The sequence below is a fragment of the Bombina bombina genome, chromosome 2, assembly GCF_027579735.1.
Source record: "Bombina bombina isolate aBomBom1 chromosome 2, aBomBom1.pri, whole genome shotgun sequence".
Taxonomy (NCBI): domain Eukaryota; kingdom Metazoa; phylum Chordata; class Amphibia; order Anura; family Bombinatoridae; genus Bombina; species Bombina bombina.
The window spans coordinates 566909974-566929679 of record NC_069500.1 but is presented as its reverse complement, the minus strand read 5'-3'; the positions used below and the strand labels follow the sequence as shown (position 1 = coordinate 566929679).

The following is a 19706-nucleotide window of genomic DNA, read 5'->3' as shown; positions in this document are numbered from 1 at the left end:
CCAACGGTTTAGACATTAATGGCTGTGTGTTGAGTTATTTTAAGGGGACAGCAAATTTACATGGTTATACAGGCTGTACACTCACTACTTTATATTGTAGCAAAGTGTCATTTCTTCAGTGTTGTCACATGAAAAGATATAATAAAATATTTACAAAAATGTGAGGGGTGTACACATATATACACACACACACACATTATAGAGGTTTGTACCTTTTTATATAAATTCATGTTAGTGGTCCACGGGATTCAACATTTTGAGTTTAGTGGTCCCTGAGGTCCGAAAGGTTGGCAACCCCTGATATAGATTCCACCATTGACCAACTGGTTGGTGTAAAGAAGGGGTAATATCTACCTGAAACATCATTAAATAATTATTTTTGTCTTTTTTCAAGTCCAGTGAGTGCAGATTTTGTTAACCACATCTGTATAAGAGAGTGAGAGTGTTTTTACTCATAAGAGCAGCACCAGGGCTGTGTAGTATAATTCTACCCAGCATGGAAGAAAATATAATTATTACCCTCAAACACAAGAGAGTCTGACATAATGCTAGATAGCCGTACACAATAAGTCCTGACCTGTTCAGGAGGTAATGCACCAAAGGCTGCAATGTAAAGTAAAACGTGTTTATGTTTCTCTATTTTATTACAGACTGTCACATATGCCATTTACAGATCCAATTGTCCTACAAGGTTGTCCTGCTCCTTGACCTATGACTATCATTAGTATAGTAATTAATCTTTAAAAAGAAATGCTATTGAAAACACCACTGCAATGATGATGAAATTCTGTTTTCAGTTTAAGAGTCATTTGCTCTTCTCTTCTTGTACAAAAAAAACCATAACAGCTCACAGCAGAATATGCTATGCCTGAACATATTGATAATTCACAAAACCAAACCCAGACCCTGTGTGAAAGTGTACAGAATGTGTCTAGGAATTTGACAAACCATAATAACTAAACGACTTCCTGACATATCTGTCCACTTTCCATAAAACAGACACTGATCGCAGTGTTTGTTTTTGTTTAGTTGATGGAACCAGGTGCCTTAAACAAGTTAATTATAATTTATGAGACTTCATTGTTGAATGATTGCTCATCAATCAGAAGGTTCCATCAAGTATTATCCACGAATCAATTTAACAGAAGGATAATAATTTGTCTCTGTCAAATATAAAACCATTTAGTGACCAAGGGGAAATATATTAGTAACATAAGACAAAGTGCAATAGCAGCTTGGGTGTGTCTGTACAGCTGAATATGCTATTAGATGAGCAAGGACATTAGGGGAATTGAAATAGTTCTATAAAATGCATGACGATTATCTGCAGATCCATAAAGAGACCTTTGAGAATAAAATTCAGAATCCAATAAAAACACCTGCCTTTGTAATTGTGCAGTCATAGGGATATCCAAGATGGCCAACTAAAACCAAAGAATGATCAATAGCTCATTTTCCAGGGTGTAATCTGTTTTAACACACGTGTCATACACAAAGCAATTTCCTATGTTATATCAACCTAACCACATCCCAAATTGCAGTTTAGAAGAAAAAAATAATAGATAACTCATATATGAATGAATTAATGAAACCTGCAACCAAAAATGCCTAATATAGCTGATGGACCTTGTCAATTAGGCGGAGCTGATATAGCTAGGTATAGTAAGCAAGAAGTCCACATCTACATTGATAACACCTAGGTTAGGAAAAAAAATAATAATATGCATGCAACCATAAAGATGTTAGCTGCATAGTGCTCATTTTAGGTACTGCGTCTTTTAGATCATTTGTGTATATACAGCAGAAGTATATTGTATTCATTTTCCTCCAAGAACAGCAACTTGTTGTACAGACCTAGTTCATATTTGAGACCATACATAGACTCTGGTGAGTACGTGCTATGGATGTGCTTAAAGGGATTTGACACCCAAAACATGTATTTTGTGATTCAGAGCAAATCATTTAAAAAAAGTTTCCAATTTACTTCTGGTTTCAAATTTGCTTTGTTCCCATTATATTCTGTGTTGAATAGATACCTAGGTAGGCACCTGGAGCACTACTTGGCAGGAAATATTCCTGCCATATAGTGCTCCAGCAAATGGATAACATTCTTGCAAAGCTACTGCAATATAGTGCTCCAGAAATGGGCCGGCTCATGAGCTTACATCCCTGCTTTTCAACAAAAGATACCAAGAGAGCAAATAAAAATAGATAATAGAAGTAAATTAGACAGTTGTTTAAAACCACGTGCTCTGTCTAAATCATGAAAGAAAAAAAGTTTGGGTTTCACATCCCTTTAAGTGCTAGTAAATAGCATGTATTGTGAATCTGCACCAATCACAGGCTTTCCATGCTCCAAGATTGGCTACAGGGGTGTGTTAAAAGGAGCCAGTCTTGGAATAAGTTTAAGTCAGCAGTAGAAGGTCAAACACTGGCCACAAGATCATGGCCGGTGATCTTCTAGGTGTTAAAATGTGGTTGGACACTATTTAGTATGGGCTAGATTACAAGTGACGGTGTAGTTTGCACTCCCACTTTAACCCCTGTAGACTTCGGCTTTTTGTGTGCGTCGGCTTGTGCGTATATTACAAGTTGAGAGTAAAACGTTTTTGTTCGTGTGTTAACCCAACGCGTGCAAAAAGCCGAATTTCGAATATCGCAAACATTGTAACGAATTCCCTCAAAGACTTCAATGGAGCCACAAAGTGGAAAAAACCTTACACCCTTTCTCTCGCAAACCCGATAGCATTTTCTCAAGTGTGCTAACCCGACATGAAAATATGAATATTTCACATTCCAATATTCTTCACATAGACAAACATGTTCTATTTATTTCCCTATGTGAAGAACATTGGAATGTGAAATATTTACAGTAAATACATAAATATGATTTTTCATGTTTTCAGCTACTTGACTGCAAAGGTCTCCAATGCACATATACATATATCTATATATGTATACATAGTATTTATGTGTTTATATGTCTGTAAATACATATATAGACATACATATATTCAAACAAACAAAACATACATATATACATACCCTTTGCGTATCTTTTTTTCCCTAACACCTGAGACTTCATATCTTTGAACCCTTATCATTTTTTATTGCAATTTTTTTTAAAATAATTTTTATTAGATATTGTTATGACTGTAAATGTACTATGTGTTTTGTGACACTTGTCTTGCGTAACAGTTAACCAGAGTTCTGAAGTCACGTAATCCTGATGCGCGTTAAAACTCAATTGCACTTAAAGGGACACTGAACCCAAATTTTTTATTTTGTGATTCAGATAGAGAATGAAATTTTAAGCAACTTTCTAATTTACTCCTATTACCACATTTTCTTTACTCTCTTGGTATCTTTATTTGAATTGCAAGAATGTAAGTTTAGATGCCGGCCCATTTTTGGTGAACAACCTGGGTTGTCCTTGCTGATTGGTGGATAAATTCATCCACCAATAAAAAACTGCTGTCCAGTTACTGAACCCAAAAAAAAAAAAGCTTAGATGCCTTCTTTTTCAAATAAAGATAGCAAGAGAACGAAGAAAATTGATAATAGGAGTAAATTAGAAAGTTGCTTAAAATTGCATGCTCTATCTGAATCACGAAATAAAAAATTTGGGTTTAGTGTCCCTTTAAGCTAATGTGTTTACTTTCACCTCGTAACACCGTGCTACGTCCGACGTGTGCAAAGAGCTGCGATAAACCCCTTTTACCTTGTGTGCAACATTTAGCACCCTACTTGTAATCTAGCCCTTTGTTGTTTTATTCTGACATGATCAAAAGAATAAACATTTTTTGTACATGATATGGATCCAATTTAACTCAAACAAATGTTATGCAATGTGGAGTTAACAACGTACATAAAGATTTCCTAAAAGTCTTTAATTTTGCATTTGAGCTATATGTTTGTTCAACCAAAATTTACCTCTTTCACATTAAGTGCACCCACACTTATAAATATTTTTTCAGTGAATAAATAAGGCTGGCTTTTTTTTTTTATATAAAATATATAGATATATTTTTTTAAATCATATTTTTTATTGAGATTTTTAGAACAGTCTTATGGTACATAACAAAGTTAACCCCTTAACGACCAACAACGTACAGGTTTCGTCCTACAAAAAACGACAGTTAAGGACCAACAACGTTTCCTGTACGTCGTCAGGGGTTTCAAGCGGTGGAAGCGATCCTGATCGCTTCCAGAAGCTTTCAGGGTATTGTAGCGATGCCTCAATATTGAGACATCGTGCAATACCCTTTAATAACCATCCAATGCAGAGAGAGCCCCTATGTGGCCTCTCTGCATCGGCCAGCGATGGTCCCGATCTTTGGTGGGTGGGAGCCATTGCAGGGAGGCGGGTGGACGGCCATCGCTGGAGGAAACGTGTCAGAGGGGTGCGGGATCATGTGCGGGGGCGCCGGGAGCACGCACGGGACCGGGGGCAGGAGCGGGTGAGAACGCTACACTATGGAACACATTTTTACGGGAAGGAGGGAGAGAGGAGGGGGTTACATTTTATCTAAGGAATCTGGGAGGGGGTGGGAGGTAGGTTATTGAGGGGGGGCAGCTACACTATAGAAAAATTTGTTTTATTTTTGTTAAAATAAATATTAAAAAAAAACTAAATTATATGGCAAAATGTGTACTGGCACAAAGCTGCCAGTACCCAAGATGGCAGACAATAAGTTAGAGGGGGGAGGATTAGAGAGCTGTTTGTGGGGAATCAGGGAGGTTGGGGGTTAAGGGGGATCCTACACAGCAGAATATATCTTTTTTTTTTTTTAATTAAAAAAAGCCTTTAATTTTAGTACTGGCAGACTTTCTTAAGATGGCGGGGACAATTGTGGGGTTGAGAAGGGAAGAGAGCTGTTTGGGAGGGATCAGGGGTTGGGATGTGTCAGGTGGGAGGCTGATCTCTACAGTAAAGCTAAAATTAACCCTATAAGCTACCTAATTACCCCCTTCACTGCTGGGCATAATACAAGTGTGGTGCGCAGCGGCATTTAGCGGCCTTCTAATTACCAAAAAGCAATGCCAAAGCCATATATATCTACTATTTTTGATCAAAGGGGATCCCAGAGAAGCATTTACAACCATTTGTGCCATAATTGCACAAGCTGTTTGTAAATAATTTCAGTGAGAAACCTAAAGTTTGTGAAAAAGTTAACGATTTTTTTTATTTGATCGCATTTGGCGATGAAATGGTGGCATGAAATATACCAAAATAGGCCTAGATCAATACTTTGGGTTGTCTACTACACTACACTAAAGCTAAAATAAACCCTACAAGCTCCCTAATTAACCCCTTCACTGCTGGGCATAATACACGTGTGGTGCGCAGCGGCATTTAGCGGCCTTCTAATTACCAAAAAGCAACGCCAAAGTCATATATGTCTGCTATTTCTGAACAAAGGGGATCCCAGAGAAGCATTCACAACCATTTGTGCCATAATTGTACAAGCTGTAAAAATATATACATGTCAAGGGATATTCAGGGATTCCTGACAGATATCAGGGTTCCAATGTAACTAGCGCTAATTTTGAAACAAAATGGTTTGGAAATAGAAAAGTGCTACTTGTATTTATTGCCCTATAACTTGCAAAGAACATGTAAACATTGGTTATTTCTAAACTCAGGACAAAATTTAGAAACTATTTAGCATGGGTGTTTTTTGGTGGTTGGAGATTTTGGGGGTCAAAGTTAGAAAAAGTGTGTTTTTTTTCCATTTTTTCATCATATTTTATAAAAAAAAATATAGTAAATTATAAGATATGAAGAAAATAATGGAATCTTTCGAACATCAATTTAATGGCGAGAAAAACGGTATCTAATATGTGTGGGTACAGTAAATGAGTAAGAAGAAAATTACAGCTAAACACAAACACTGCAGAAATGTAAAAATAGCCCTGGTCCCAAACGGTCAGAAAATTAAAAAGTGCTGTGGTCCTTAAGGGGTTAAGGCATTTGAAAAACATACATTGAAAGTATATATAAAGCTGGACAATAGAAGTAGCATCACTTTACCTTAAGAAAAGGTAGTGTACAGCCAAAAATGAAACCTCGTTTTAAGATATTACTTCCTCCAGAAACTCTATAGGCCTGCCAACAATCATGTGTGAGGTGGAGAAGAACTAGCATATGGAAGGTCCTAGTAAGATCAGGCATAATTAGGTTATTTACATTAATATTGTAATGTAAAAATTTAGAAATTGAAGAAAAGTTACAGTCAAGCACTGCGGACCTAAGCATGTGGGTAATTTGGGTTTGTTGCTTGCATGTAGTCCAGAGTAACAGGTAGATAGATTGGCTAGAGATAGCAAGGAAAGAAAAAAAAGGGGGGGGGACACAAAACACATAAACGCTGTCTCAAGGTTCCCCAGGATGCGCTCTCTATTCCCTATGTACTTCAACCCAGGGTGTCCATATCGTGTAATAGAGATCTAATGTATCAATTGTTCGAAAAAGCGAATTGTTCCTTAGTTTTAAAATAAACTATTAAGGAGATTGCCTGATTAAAAGTGCGATAATTTGGTTGTTTCCATGATCTAGCAATAGACAACTTTGTGGCCATAAGAAGGTAAATCCGAAGATATTGGTTCGGTTTTGAAATCTTTGGGATGCCTAAGTGCAGTAGACCAACCTTCGGAGTAATGTTTATTCGAATACCGAAGGTACAAGTGGTCGCAAAGACCAAGCTCCAAAATGAATTTGAGGAATGAATCTAATCTAGCTATTAAATAAATCTTAAGCAAGACAGGGTAAATTAATAAAGTCATTTAATTGATTAGTGATGCTTGTATCCTATAGAGTAACCAATCTGACATAAATAAATATAAAAATGTTTTGAATAATTGTAATAATCTATGCAAATCAAAAAGTTTCTTAAAATGTTATGTTAATATGCTTTTAATTATATTTTTAATCTGTTGTGTTATATTAATTGTTTATTATTATAGATTGTGTGTGTATAGATTTTTGTACATGTAATTTGTCAACCACTAGAGGGGGTAATTGCACAATTCAATTAAATAATAAGGTAGAGGTTTTTCCAATAATGTTGAATGTAATTATACACTAATGCAACCACTAGGTGGCAATGTACACTTGTGAATTACAATTGTTTGGAGCCAAAATGGCTATTTAAACACCATTAGTTAGACACTGTGTCAGGCATGAGTAAGGGCTAAGTGTTAGCCCGAAACGTTAATGTATATTTGTGGACCCTGTGTGATAAATAAAGGTCTTTTAAATGTATCACAGCTGGAGAGATTCCTTCTTTTGTGAAGTATTAGAAAGACAGTGACAAAAGTTAGTAAGGAAGGGGATGGGTCTGGTGCAGATAGGTAGATTTGGGTATCATCAGCATACAAATGATATTGAAACCTGTGTAACTTTATTAAGAAATCTAAGGGTGATGTATAAATTAAAAAGAGAAGGGGACCAAGGACAGAACTTGTGGTACCCCAACAGAAAGTGGTAAAGGGTCAAAGCATGTGCCAGAGAAGGTTACACTAACTATGTTACTTTTACATGTTTTATACACTCCCTCACACACATATTTATTTATTTATTTATATATTTTCCCATCACATATTTTCTTCACACTTCATCCACCACTATTCTTCAGGTCCATTTAATGTCCCTTTAATTTCTGTTTTGGTATATGCATGATGAAAAACTTAAATTATGCTTAACTGATCATTTTCTTTTCTTCTGTACGGGGAGAGTCCACAGCTGCATTCATTACTTTTGGGAATACAGAACCTGGCCACCAGGAGGAGGCAAAGACACCCCAGCCAAAGGCTTAAATACCTCCCCCACTTCCCTCATCCTCCAGTCATTCTGCCAAGGGAACAAGGAACAGTAAGAAAAATATCAGAGTGAAAAAAAGGTGCCAGAAGAACGAATAAAAAAAGAATATAAGGCCGCCCACAGAAAAAAATCGGGCGGGGAGTTGTGGAATTATCCCCGAACAGAAGAAAAGAAAATTATCAGGTAAGCATAATTTAACTTTTTCTTCTTAAAACGGAAAGAGTCCACAGCTGCATTCATTACTTTTGGGAAATCAATACCCAAGCTTTTAGAGGACACTGAATGCAAACGGGCGGGAACAAAAAGGCGGCCCATTCTGATGCACCACAGCCTGACACAAACCGGATTCCTGATAAAAAAAACTACTTTAACAGAAGCAGGAAGAACAAAAATATTGAAGAGGACAAGGTAACTGCCCATCAAATAGAACCATAATGATCCCAGTTAGAGATCACTCTAAATTCTGGATTCCACTGAGCACAAAGGCCTCTGAGGAGACAAAAGTCCCACTCTCTAGAAGCACGCAAATAAAAACCTCTTCATGAACAATGGTAAGGGAAACAACAAACAAACTCCCACACCACATGCTCCCTGACTGAAAGAAGGGAAGAATCCGATAAGAGGCCCGAAAGAACCTCCATAAACAATCCCCGAAAAGTCAAGGACAAAACAAAGAGATAAGCCCTAGCCTAACTCAAAAAAAGAAAGCGGTTACCAGGCTGCAAGAGGACAAAATCCCGTAGAAAACGGACGAGAGCAAAGGAAGAAAAATTCCAGATCCTACATGGATCCAAAAGGAACCAATGTAAAGCCTTAACCAGAAACGAAGTCCCAGAAGGACTAAAGGTAGAACAAGACTACCTGCTGTAGACAGCTAACTGGCACATAAAACACCTGTATGTCATAAAAAACCCCGGGAGCAGAAACAGAACGGAATAGTAACATCCGTTAACACCACAAATAAAAGCTGCGGGCTTCCATCGGTAGGCAGTCAGACTAAACGTCAAAACATAATAACTAGCCAACTGAATAGCTAGCAAACTTGCACCAGGACATTCCTGGAAAGGAACAAGAGAAAACTCAGAAAGCAGGGTGGACCAACTCTCCCCTCCTAGAAAATGGGGTAAGGGAGTACAACACCCTGACCATAAGGAAGAACAACTACCCGCTAAGGGAAGGTTTCCGACCCACTGCAAGGCCTCCCAACCCAAAAAAGAAACCTACGGGAGGCAAGATACGTGGTCGATACCCAAACAGAGCAGTCAGAATTCCTGACCCCTACTCCGAGCAAACAGTCCTATCAGAGAAGCGACCGTCAATGTCCCAAGGACAAGAGAGATTAAAAAATCCCAACATCGACAAAGCCCAGAGATCAGATAATGAACCACCAACCACGAGTTCCTAAGGAAAAGAAGCAGGAAGGAGGCACCGACACCCAGAGAGACTAACTCGGGATCCAGGATACCTATCCTCATTACCCCTCAGAAACCCGAAGGGAGGGTACACTGCAGACAAGAGAAACCCTCGACCCACTGAACTCCTAGAGTCAGATGAGGAAAACTACCTCAGGAGGAACAAGGAGATTTCCCCAGGACCGGGAAAAAACAAGCCTGCTACTGAACTCCGGACAGATCCAAGACTATTAAAATCTTGAAAATAGAGTAACCAAAATGCCAAGTCAAAGACAAGGACTAGGATAAAATACCGGACCCCCAAAACCAGGTGCCGGATCAAGACCAAAAACCTTGCGGAATAACCACAGTTACCTGGAAATTAAATTTGCACCAAAGTTAATGCATGCCATATCCTATCCTAGTGGCTGTCCACTCAGCCCCAAAAGGCCTCCAAGATAATACCCACAAAGTCCGAAGACAAAGGAAGGACCCAAAAGCGATTAGAACTCCATGACTGAGAGAATATTACAGTCTCCAAAGATCCAGTCTGTATCAACCATCAAAAAACCTACAGCTCAAGGAATTAACAAATGACTGAGCATCCTAAAACTCCTATCGGCTGACAACAAGAGAGACTGCATAACAATCCCCCAGATCCCCAAATATATAGGATCAAAAAGGAGAGACTGCAAAGACAAAAACAGTCCCTAAGAAGCTAGTCTCCGCAACCAGATGAATGCCCTACCCCAAAATGCAAGGGAAAGCGAAAAGCATAGCAATCCTCAAAAAAGAGGAGAGAAACACTGGCGAAGAGATCTGAAAGGGGGGAATAATCGCCCCCTACACCAGGTAGAGGCTGGAGATCTCCATACGGAAGGGAAGACTCTAGCTCCTATCCAAAGGACCTAAGGAACTATAAACATACTGCCATAGCAGAATTCGGAATCCCAGGAAACCATGCAAGCTATGCAGGGACAAAACACTAGTATCAAATAATTAAATGTCAGGTAAGGCCATGTAAAAACATTGGACGCCCCCCTAAAATGAAATAAAGTAGAGCCAGACAGATATCTAGGATAGAAGGACCTCGTATAACTTGTAGAAACAAGAAAGGACAACCTCGAAACAAGAGGTAGTCGACTTAGTACCCAAACAGGACCAGCCTGTAGTCAAGAATACAAAATGTCTTATATAACCACAAAAGAACAGAGTGAACTAGTACCCACCAGGACCAGCCTGCTAATCAGAGTACAACTGAACTGTTCAAGGGCTAACAAAGTTCTAAACCCTAGCAGGGCTAGACTAAACAAAAACAGACAAATGACAGACAAATAAGCTCTGAGGCTTAAACTTTGTCTCTTAACTTTATTTTTTTTTATTTTTTTGCGTGACTTCCGTCGGAAGTAACAACCATCGCGACCAGAAAATCGTTGGTATCAAAAATCCCAGAGAAGAAAAAAGTTTCCTAAAGGAAAAGTCTATAACAGTCTCGAGATCTACAAAGATAACACATCCTGTTGGATCAAAAGAAGTAGGTCACATCCGTAGGTGAACGCCAAGAAAGAAAAGAAACACTGACAGGGCCAACCTGTCAGGGACAAGAGCTCAGAAATGGGATTAGATACACAAGCAAAAGACAATCAGGAGTATAATCCACATCCCTCCCCTTGTCTAGCGCTGTTCGCCATCAGAATCAGAAGACGGAGGATCCAGAGGCAAATGAAGACTAAAATCCTCCCAAGCCTCCAGTACCTGACGCAGCAATACACACAGGCGCGTCAGACTGACTCTAAAGGCAAAACTCATCTCCGGCAGGGCACCTGAAGGCCCCGATCCTGCCGGCTGTCCCCCTGAAGCCTCAGAGGGAACTGCTCCCCCAGAGGAAAGACCCGCCCCGGTACAGAGGACACAGATAAGCTCTTAGCTGGCCCTCAAGAAGCTGTAAATGCACCAACACCACTAATATGGCCATGCGCAACCGAGGAGCAACCTCTGGTGGAAAGAAACCTCCTTCCGGAGAAAGGGTAACGGAATTTGGGACAACTGCTTGTGTAGGAAAAGAAAATTCCAGGGAATGCGCCTCACGGGACACAGAATCCTCAGAAGCGGACGGCTCAGCGGTCTCCAAACTCTCCCCAGAGGGAGAAAACAGCACTCTATTACGGCACACGGAACATAAATGATTGGGCTGGATTACCCGGGCCTCCATACAATCTAAGCAGGAAACAGAAATCCTCCTCAGAAAAATCAGAATCCTCCATAACTTGACCCGACAAATTTGGATAAAAATAACTGGCACCTCACATCTCAATGGCTGGGGCACTCTCCACCTCCTATGGGCCAGACAAGACGATATGGCCCAGACAAGACAATAAACAGGTCCTCTCCTCCGCCACACAGTCACGATACAGAAATGGAGAATGAAAACGTGGCCACACGCGGTCATGATGTGCGACATGTAGGTCAAAGAAAAGCGCGCCAGTCCACAAGAACTGCGTAGCTCTAAAAAATTGTACGTTCCGTAATAGCCCTGAGCCCCAATATTTCTATACATAAGCAGACAGAATCACATAACAAACATGATTAAAGTCCCCCACTGCTCAATAACCCCCTCAGGAGATATTAACCCTAGATTCCATAAAGATAAAGGAGTCCCACTGAGACCCTGACTTCAATCATTTACATTAGATCCACAATGAAAGTAAAATGAAACAATCTTACCGGAATCTATGCCGTAGAACAGTAACATGGTCCTTCAAGTTTGACAGATAGTAGCGTTGCTTCTGACATGGACTTGAGGGAAGAAAGCAGGCAGTGAAACTCGTCCACGCTGATTGCTTGTGGAGCTGTTAATATGAGTCGGGATGGTTTCGCAGAAAAAGTCTCCCTGCATCTCAGGACTCTAACTTTCATCCATGCTCTCACTAAGAGGCTGACTGGACTACTTAAAACCCCCATCCCATCTTGAAGAGTACTATCCTACATAAGCGACTACTCCGTAATCTACCGACAATTCTCTGCCAACCTCCTGTAATGAAAAGCAAAGAATGACTGGGGGATGAGGGAAGTGGGGGAGGTATTTAAGCCTTTGGCTGGGGTGTCTTTGCCTCCTCCTGTTGGCCAGGTTCTGTATTCCCAAAAGTAATGAATGCAGCTGTGGACTCTCTCCGTTTTAAGAAGAAAAATGTAAGTTTAAATTACAATTTAAGAGTGCTATTTCTAATTTAAATACTACATATTGTGGTAGATCATAATCTATCCATAAGGAATGAAGCAACCTGTCGCGAACCAACAACAGCTCAGAGGCTTGTTCTATGGCCCGGTTACCCCCAGGGAGTAGCTTCTTTTTAGCCCAATTGTGATTTTTACAGAGGAAAACTTTTCTGAAGTATATCAGTCTGATCACGCCTAACAAGGTCAGTCCAGCCCCGAAATACCAGGCAATTCTCCTCTGAGCAAAGAACATGACAACCCCAGACGATTGTTTCGGCCTTATTTGGACCTTTCAGTGAGGTGTAGCCATATTTCTCTAAGCACATTGGGCAGAGAGTCCATGTCTAGTTCCCCACATAACCCTTAGGGAGACTACCCCAGGGTCATTAGTCAAATATATAATTCTGTCCGTCTGGAGGACCACTTCTGCCCGTCTGGAGGACCACTTCTGCCGGATTCGTTGTGGACTTTGGCCCGGTTCGATGAAGACTTCTCCCGGTAAGGTGATTTTCAAGGGCTTAGTGTTTTTTTAAGGGGGTATTGGGTGGGTTTTAGAGTAGGGTTGGCTGTGTGGGTGGATGGTTTTAATGTCAGGGGGGATTTGTAATTTTTTTTACAGTTAAAAGAGCTGATTATTTTGGGGCAATGCCCCGCAAAAGTCCCTTTTAAGGGCTATTTGTAATTTAGTGTAGGGTAGGGATTTTTTTATATTTTGGGGGACTTTTTTATTTTGCTAGGGGGATTAGATTAGGTGTAATTAGTTTAAAAAATCTTGTAATTTGTTTATTATTTTCTGTATTTTAGTGTTTTTTTTTTTGTACTTTAGCTAATTTTATTTAATTGTATTTAATTTAGGGAATTTATTTAATTATAGTGTAGTGTTTTGTATTTATTTTAGCTAGGTAGTTTATTAAATAGTTAATAACTATTTAGTAACTATTTTACCTAGTTAAAATAAATACAAACTTGCCTGTAAAATAAAAATAAACCCTAAACTAGATACAATGTAATTATTAGTTATATTGTAGCTAGCTTAGGGTCTATTTTATAGGTAAGTATTTAGTTTTAAATTGGAATAATTTAGTTAATTATAGTAATTTTATTTAGATTTATTTAAATTATATTTAAGTTAAAGGTTGTTAGGGTTAGACTTAGGTTTAGGGGTTAATATGTTTATTATAGTGGCGACGACGTTGGGGGCAGCAGATTAGGGGTTAATAAGTGTAGGTAGGTTGCAATGACATTTGGGGCAGAAGATTAGGGGTTAATAAATATAATGTAGGTGTCGGCGATGTTGGGGGAAGCAGATTAGGGGTTCATAAGTATAATGTAGGTGGCGGTGGAGTCCGGAGCGGCAGATTAGGGGTTAATAATATAATGCAGGTGTCTGCAATGTCGGGGCGGCAGATTAGGGGTTAATAAGTGTAAGATATGGGGTGTTTAGACTCGGGGTTCATGTTAGGGTGTTAGGTGTAGACATAAATTTTATTTCCCCATAGGAATCAATGGGGCTGCGTTAGGAGCTAAACGCTGCTTTTTTGCAGGTGTTAGACTTTTGTTGAGCCGTTGATCCCTATGGGGAAATCGTGCATGAGCACGTTACACCAGCTCACGTTACCAGCGCTGTCTGTAAGTGAGCGGTGAGACAAAACTGCTCATTAGCACCACATAGCCTCTAACGCCAAACTCGTAATCTAGCCAATGGAATGAACATGTTTTACGAAAAAATAATTATGCTTTGTATTTTGTACTTTTAAGTACGAATTTCTTGCTTTTTTTTTCACATTCAGTGTACTTAAATTACGATTTACGCTCAGCATAGTAAATACGATTTATTTTCCTGTGTAATTTACCTACAAATTTTAAGTTGTTCTATAAAATACGATTTTTGTGAACAATTTTGTTAAGAATTTTGATGCACCTGAAAAATACATTTTTTCCTGCATATTTTTGTGTGAATGGTTCACTTATTCATTTTGTAAGATTTTTAAAATACGAATTTTATTGAGCACTTTTGTAATGTATGCATCTCCTCCCCATACGAAAATGCAGCATACGCCGCTAAGCGACACACCCTTTTTTCAGGCTAAAAAGTAGCTTTATATAATTCCACAAGGGAAAAAAATACTGGCAAGCATTCTTATAGAATCTCAGCAGCCCAGGGATCTTTTTAGAATCAGGGCCATAGGTGTTAAAGGGACCCTAAAGTAAAAATAAATCTTTCATGATTCAGCTAGAGCATGCATTTTTAAGAGACTTTCCAATGTACTTCCATTATCAAAATTTGTCTTTTTATATGTACACTTTATGAGGCACCAGCTCCTACTGAGCATGTGCAAGAGTTCACAATGTATACTTATACGAGTCTGTGATTGGCCGATTGCTGTCACGTGATTTAGGGGGGACAGCAAATTAAAGGAAATTTTGAAATTTGTCAGACAAAAAAATCTATTTCTCATTTAAAATTCATTTTAAAAGTAAGTGCTATTGCATTGCATTGTCTTTTTATTATGCACTTTTAGATTATGCAGTCCTACTGTATTTAATAGTCCTTTAAGTTTTGTTATATTAGGACAATGCTCATAAACACAATGCTTACAACATTTTTATATTCAGTTTTTAATGCTTTTGCTACTGGTCTCCTGATTTACCTTGTACTTTCCTTGATCACAGCCACACAGAGTGCTTTCCATGGTGTAACTTCTTTGTACTCCAATCTCTCGCCAGACCACGACACGTGCAGTGGATTCCTTGGATTTTTCAACAACGAAACTGCAGCTGTTCAAAGAAAATGCTGGGGCTATCTGACTGAGAACCTTAGGCAGTGTCTAAAGAAACAGACAGGAAAAAGTATATAAAAATACAAAGACGTGCCCTGGATACAGTAATAAGAACAACATAGAAATAAGTAGCCTGAACACTGAGCAACTACATATAAAATACCTGTTGTCACATTTCTAGATCAAAGCATAAATATGCATTTGAAAAGTAACCACTATCTTTTTAACAAGAAAGATAAGCCAATAACTAAATATATATATATATTTTTATAAATAATTAATTTTTTTTATTAAATAGAAAGTCCATATACACAGTACAGAAAGTATTCCTATGTCCATTGTACAGTGTTTATTTAAAGGGACAGTCAACACAAAAACTGATATTCTTTAAAAAGATACCTAATGCCTTTACTACCCATTCCCCAGCTTTGCACAACCGATATTGTTATATTAATATACTTTAAAACCTTTAAAACTCTAAATGTCTGCCTATTTCGAAGCCACTACAGACAACCTCTTATCACATGGCTTTTTTATTAGCTTTTCACAACAGGGGACTGCTAGTTCATGTGAGTCATATGATAACGTTGTGCTCACGCTCGTGGGTTGTGGATGACACTGCACTAATTAGCTTAAATGCAAGTCAATGTATAATAAATAAAAAGTCATGTGCTCAGTGGGCTGTCAGAAGAGAATTAGATACAAAGTAATCACCAGAAGTAAAAAGTGTATTAATATAACCATGATTTCCCTGCAAATCTGGGGAATGGGTAATAACATAAATTATGCTTACCTGATCATTTCCTTTTCTTCCGTGGGAAAGAGTCCACAGCCGCATTCATTACTTATGAAAAATAAGAACCTGGCCACCAGGAGGAGGCAAAGACCCACCAGCCAAAGGCTTAAATACTCCTCCCACTTCCCCTATCCCCCAGTCATTCTGCCGAGGAACAAGGAACAGTGGAAGAAGTATCAAGATGAAAAGGTGCCAGAAGATGAAACAACAACAACGCATCCAAAACGGGCGGGGGGCTGTGGACTCTTTCCCACGGAAGAAAAGGAAATTATCAGGTAAGCATAATTTATGTTTTTCTTCCTAATGAGAAAGAGTCCACAGCCGCATTCATTACTTATGGGAAATTTATACCCAAGCCAAAGAGGACACAAAATGCCAAGACGGGAGGGTAAGAGGCGGACCAATGAAGGCACCCACCGAAAAACATATTCCCAGAAAACAAAGTTCCATTTCGTCCAAAAACTGGGAACAACATCATTGAAAGAAAAAACAAAACGACCCCGGGGACGCAAAGCCACCGACAGTCCAAAGGACTGGGACAGTTACCACGAGTAGATGCAACCGAGACACAGGCCTTGAAGACCCCACTCTCAGGGGCAACAACCCAGTCACAGCCCCTGAAACCGACAAGGGGAACCCGACTAACAGGACAGAAGACCAACTCAGGTCTTCAAGAAGACAACCAAGATCCGCTCGCTAGGCTCACCTGAACATATGTCAGGACAGAAAGAGACAGCAGCAGAAAACAGGAAAATTATCATAGAGAAACAAAGGATCCCAAGGACCGACAGACGCAGAAACCGCTACACAGCATGGACAAGCGTCAGCCACCGATCAGGATCGTGAAGGGAAAATCCCTTACCATAGCCAAGACCCACACCAGGCCACAATAGACTGAGGATGCCTCACAAGCTAGGAAAAACTTCCGCAGCCAAAGAAGATCGAGAAAAAGATGATCATGCTAAAGGCGTGAGAGAGGAAGCACAGCCGCTACCTGAAGGAACACAAAACATCACGCTCCTTTGCAACCTAGATGGTGTAGACCAACACAACACCATTATAGGCCGCAGAGCAGCCGAAACTCATCCGAGAACCAATCCTCTCGACAACCAAGGAATCCCTAAGGATCCCACTCCTCCAGAGGGAGCAAAGAAACTCCTCTAACGGACCCTTAAAGTGTGCTAGCGACCAAGGTGCAATAACATCAGCAGAGCCAAACTGCAAACCTACCGCTCGCTAGGTAGCAAAGCTAACCAACCTGTTGATTAGCTTTGCTACCTAGCGAGTGGTAGGTTTGCAGTTTGGCTCTGCTGATGCTATTGCACCTTGGTCGCTAGCACACTTTAAGGGTCCGTTAGAGGAGTTTCTTTGCAGACAATAAAGCCCCACCCCCGCATAAGGAGAGGAAGAGAAAAACAACCAGGAACGTGTTGAAGAAAAAACGACCATAACCCAGGGATAATTCCCACAAACCAGAGAACACGGAATCCCAAAGGGCAAGCCCACAAGGCAACATAAATGTATTTAAACCAGTTGGAATCGAACCTCAGACTGAAAGATCTATAGATAGCTAGATCTAAGTCAAGCATCCGAGCTAACAGGATGGATTCTCAGAGAAACACTAAGTACCAATGTGACCCTTCCTTCCACAGGGATCCAGAGTCCCCCAAATGAAAAGACCGTAGGACGTGTCCCAAGACACCTAAACCATCTACCGACAAATGCACAGGCACTGAAGAGCAGAGAGGCGACAGACCCAAAAGGCACCCCCCCGCCAGGGGAGTCTGCAACAGGCCATAGGAGAAAAGTCAAGAAAGACCATCCAGAGACCAACCAAAAAGTAATAAGATCTATGAGAGACAGCCTATCAAGCCCCCACAACAGCAGCAATGCAACTAACGTGCACCCACCATGTGCCGAGCAAAGGTCCACAAAATGCAGAGACAAGAAAGGGAAATGACCCCTAGAAGGCTAGAGTAAAATACTAGACCTAAGGAGAACAATAGGGCAAATAACCTCTAAGAAAGGAAGACCCAGAAGCCCGACCTCACCACAGGTACCCAATCCGCCAACAGTTCCAAGCTCCCCAAGGAGAACATGGAACCCATCCTGACCCAACCCCTTACACCCAAGAGGATAACAGGGACAAGGAGAGATAGCCAGAACTTGGACTGACAGAACCCTAGACTCCCCTCCCAAACCTACGCTGAGATCCGAGAAGAGGCTCCACGCCCCAAACCAAACCAACACGCTGGCAGACTAACACGTCGAGAAAGGAAGACCTCGAACAGCAAGCACAGAAGGACAGAGGATATATACTGCGATAAAACATGCATCCCGAGTCCAAGAAGAAAAACCACGGAGCAGCAGTCACGACGCACGGGATTCCGAGGACCAAGCTCACCTCGGTTCCTGACCCCTAAAGGGCGGCCGAAATGACCGAAACACCAGTGACAACACCAGAGAAAACCAGGGTGAGCTGCAACATCCAAGATCCCATCTGAGCATCAAAAGCTCCCCGAAGCGGAGGTAGGAGTAAGTAGCCACCTCAGCATGACCAGACCTATACTAGCTACCCAACGGCACCTTAGTCTCTAGAAGAACCGCCAAGGGCAGCCCAAAAGGCCAGAACCGCACGCAGCAGCAAGGACCTCACCCCTCCGGCCGGGGATGTGAAGGGACGCGGTGGAACTCCACCGGCCCATGTCTCTGGAGCAGACTGACACGGCCAGCCCAAGCGCTCCTGACATCCAGACCCGAAGGTCGCGATGTAAAGTGTAGTGTATAAAAACAAACAACAAAAATACCAGTAGGTCCTGCCTGACTAGCCAGGCGCAACATGCGTCACTAACAATTAACAGTGCACACAACCAACTTCTGAAAAATCCAGTAACGATTTCCATGGAAGAAATAAATCCAAGCAATATCAGAATTCCCGTAGGAAAAAATATAAAGTAAATAAATCCGACTCTGATAAAATAAACAATTGCACCCTAAGGCATCCACCTAGAAGGAACTATATCTCCGCAGGACCTGCCAAACAGAGATCGGAACCCTCCGAAAAAGAGGCTGGGAAAGCTTATAATAGACCGACCGAGATAAGATTACCCCCATCATCTATTCTGAAGAACCGTGCAAGAACTGAGAAGTTCCCGGACGATAAAGGAAAGGATCCCCAATAAATCAAAAAGACGTTGTAGTAGGACACGCAGCCGCACAATACTATAATGAAAGGAACAACATGGGGGAACAATAACCCCGGGGGGAATATTATAGTAACATTCACGGTCTGAACACCCGGGATAGGCAGGCACATTATTGCAAGGAAACCTTGGGATCTTGCAGACCAACAGCGCCAATAAAATATTAAAACGAAAATGTCCCACCATCTCCGGGGGAAACAATCCACCCTGCGCGAAGGAGACATCAAAGTCAGGGTCACCTGCGAAAGCAAAAGGAGTGTTCGATTGGGAAGGCGCCTCCTGAGGAACAGAGCCCCCGGAGGCCGATGGCTCAGTAGACCCAAGGTCCCCCGAGCCCAAGGGACCCGGCAAACCATGCAGGCACAAGAGACAAGAGTGGTAGACTTGCGACAACGGGGCCAAACGACAATCCTCGTCTGAGGACGACTCATAATCTGATAAGACAATAGTCCCAGCATTAGAATCCTCCATGGCTAGGGCTAATATAAAACGCACAAT

The 19706-nt window shown here is 40.7% G+C and overlaps 1 protein-coding gene across 3 annotated transcripts in view; it reads right to left on the bottom strand.

The window, feature by feature from the left end:
* Window positions 1–19706, bottom strand: part of AGTPBP1 (ATP/GTP binding carboxypeptidase 1) — a 362468-nt gene that overhangs the window by 45015 nt on the left and 297747 nt on the right. For all 3 annotated transcript variants that reach the window (XM_053702435.1, XM_053702434.1, XM_053702437.1), the window contains one exon: window positions 15081–15257. In XM_053702435.1, the coding sequence (XP_053558410.1) occupies window positions 15081–15257 (177 nt within the window). The remainder of the gene's footprint in view (window positions 1–15080; window positions 15258–19706) is intronic.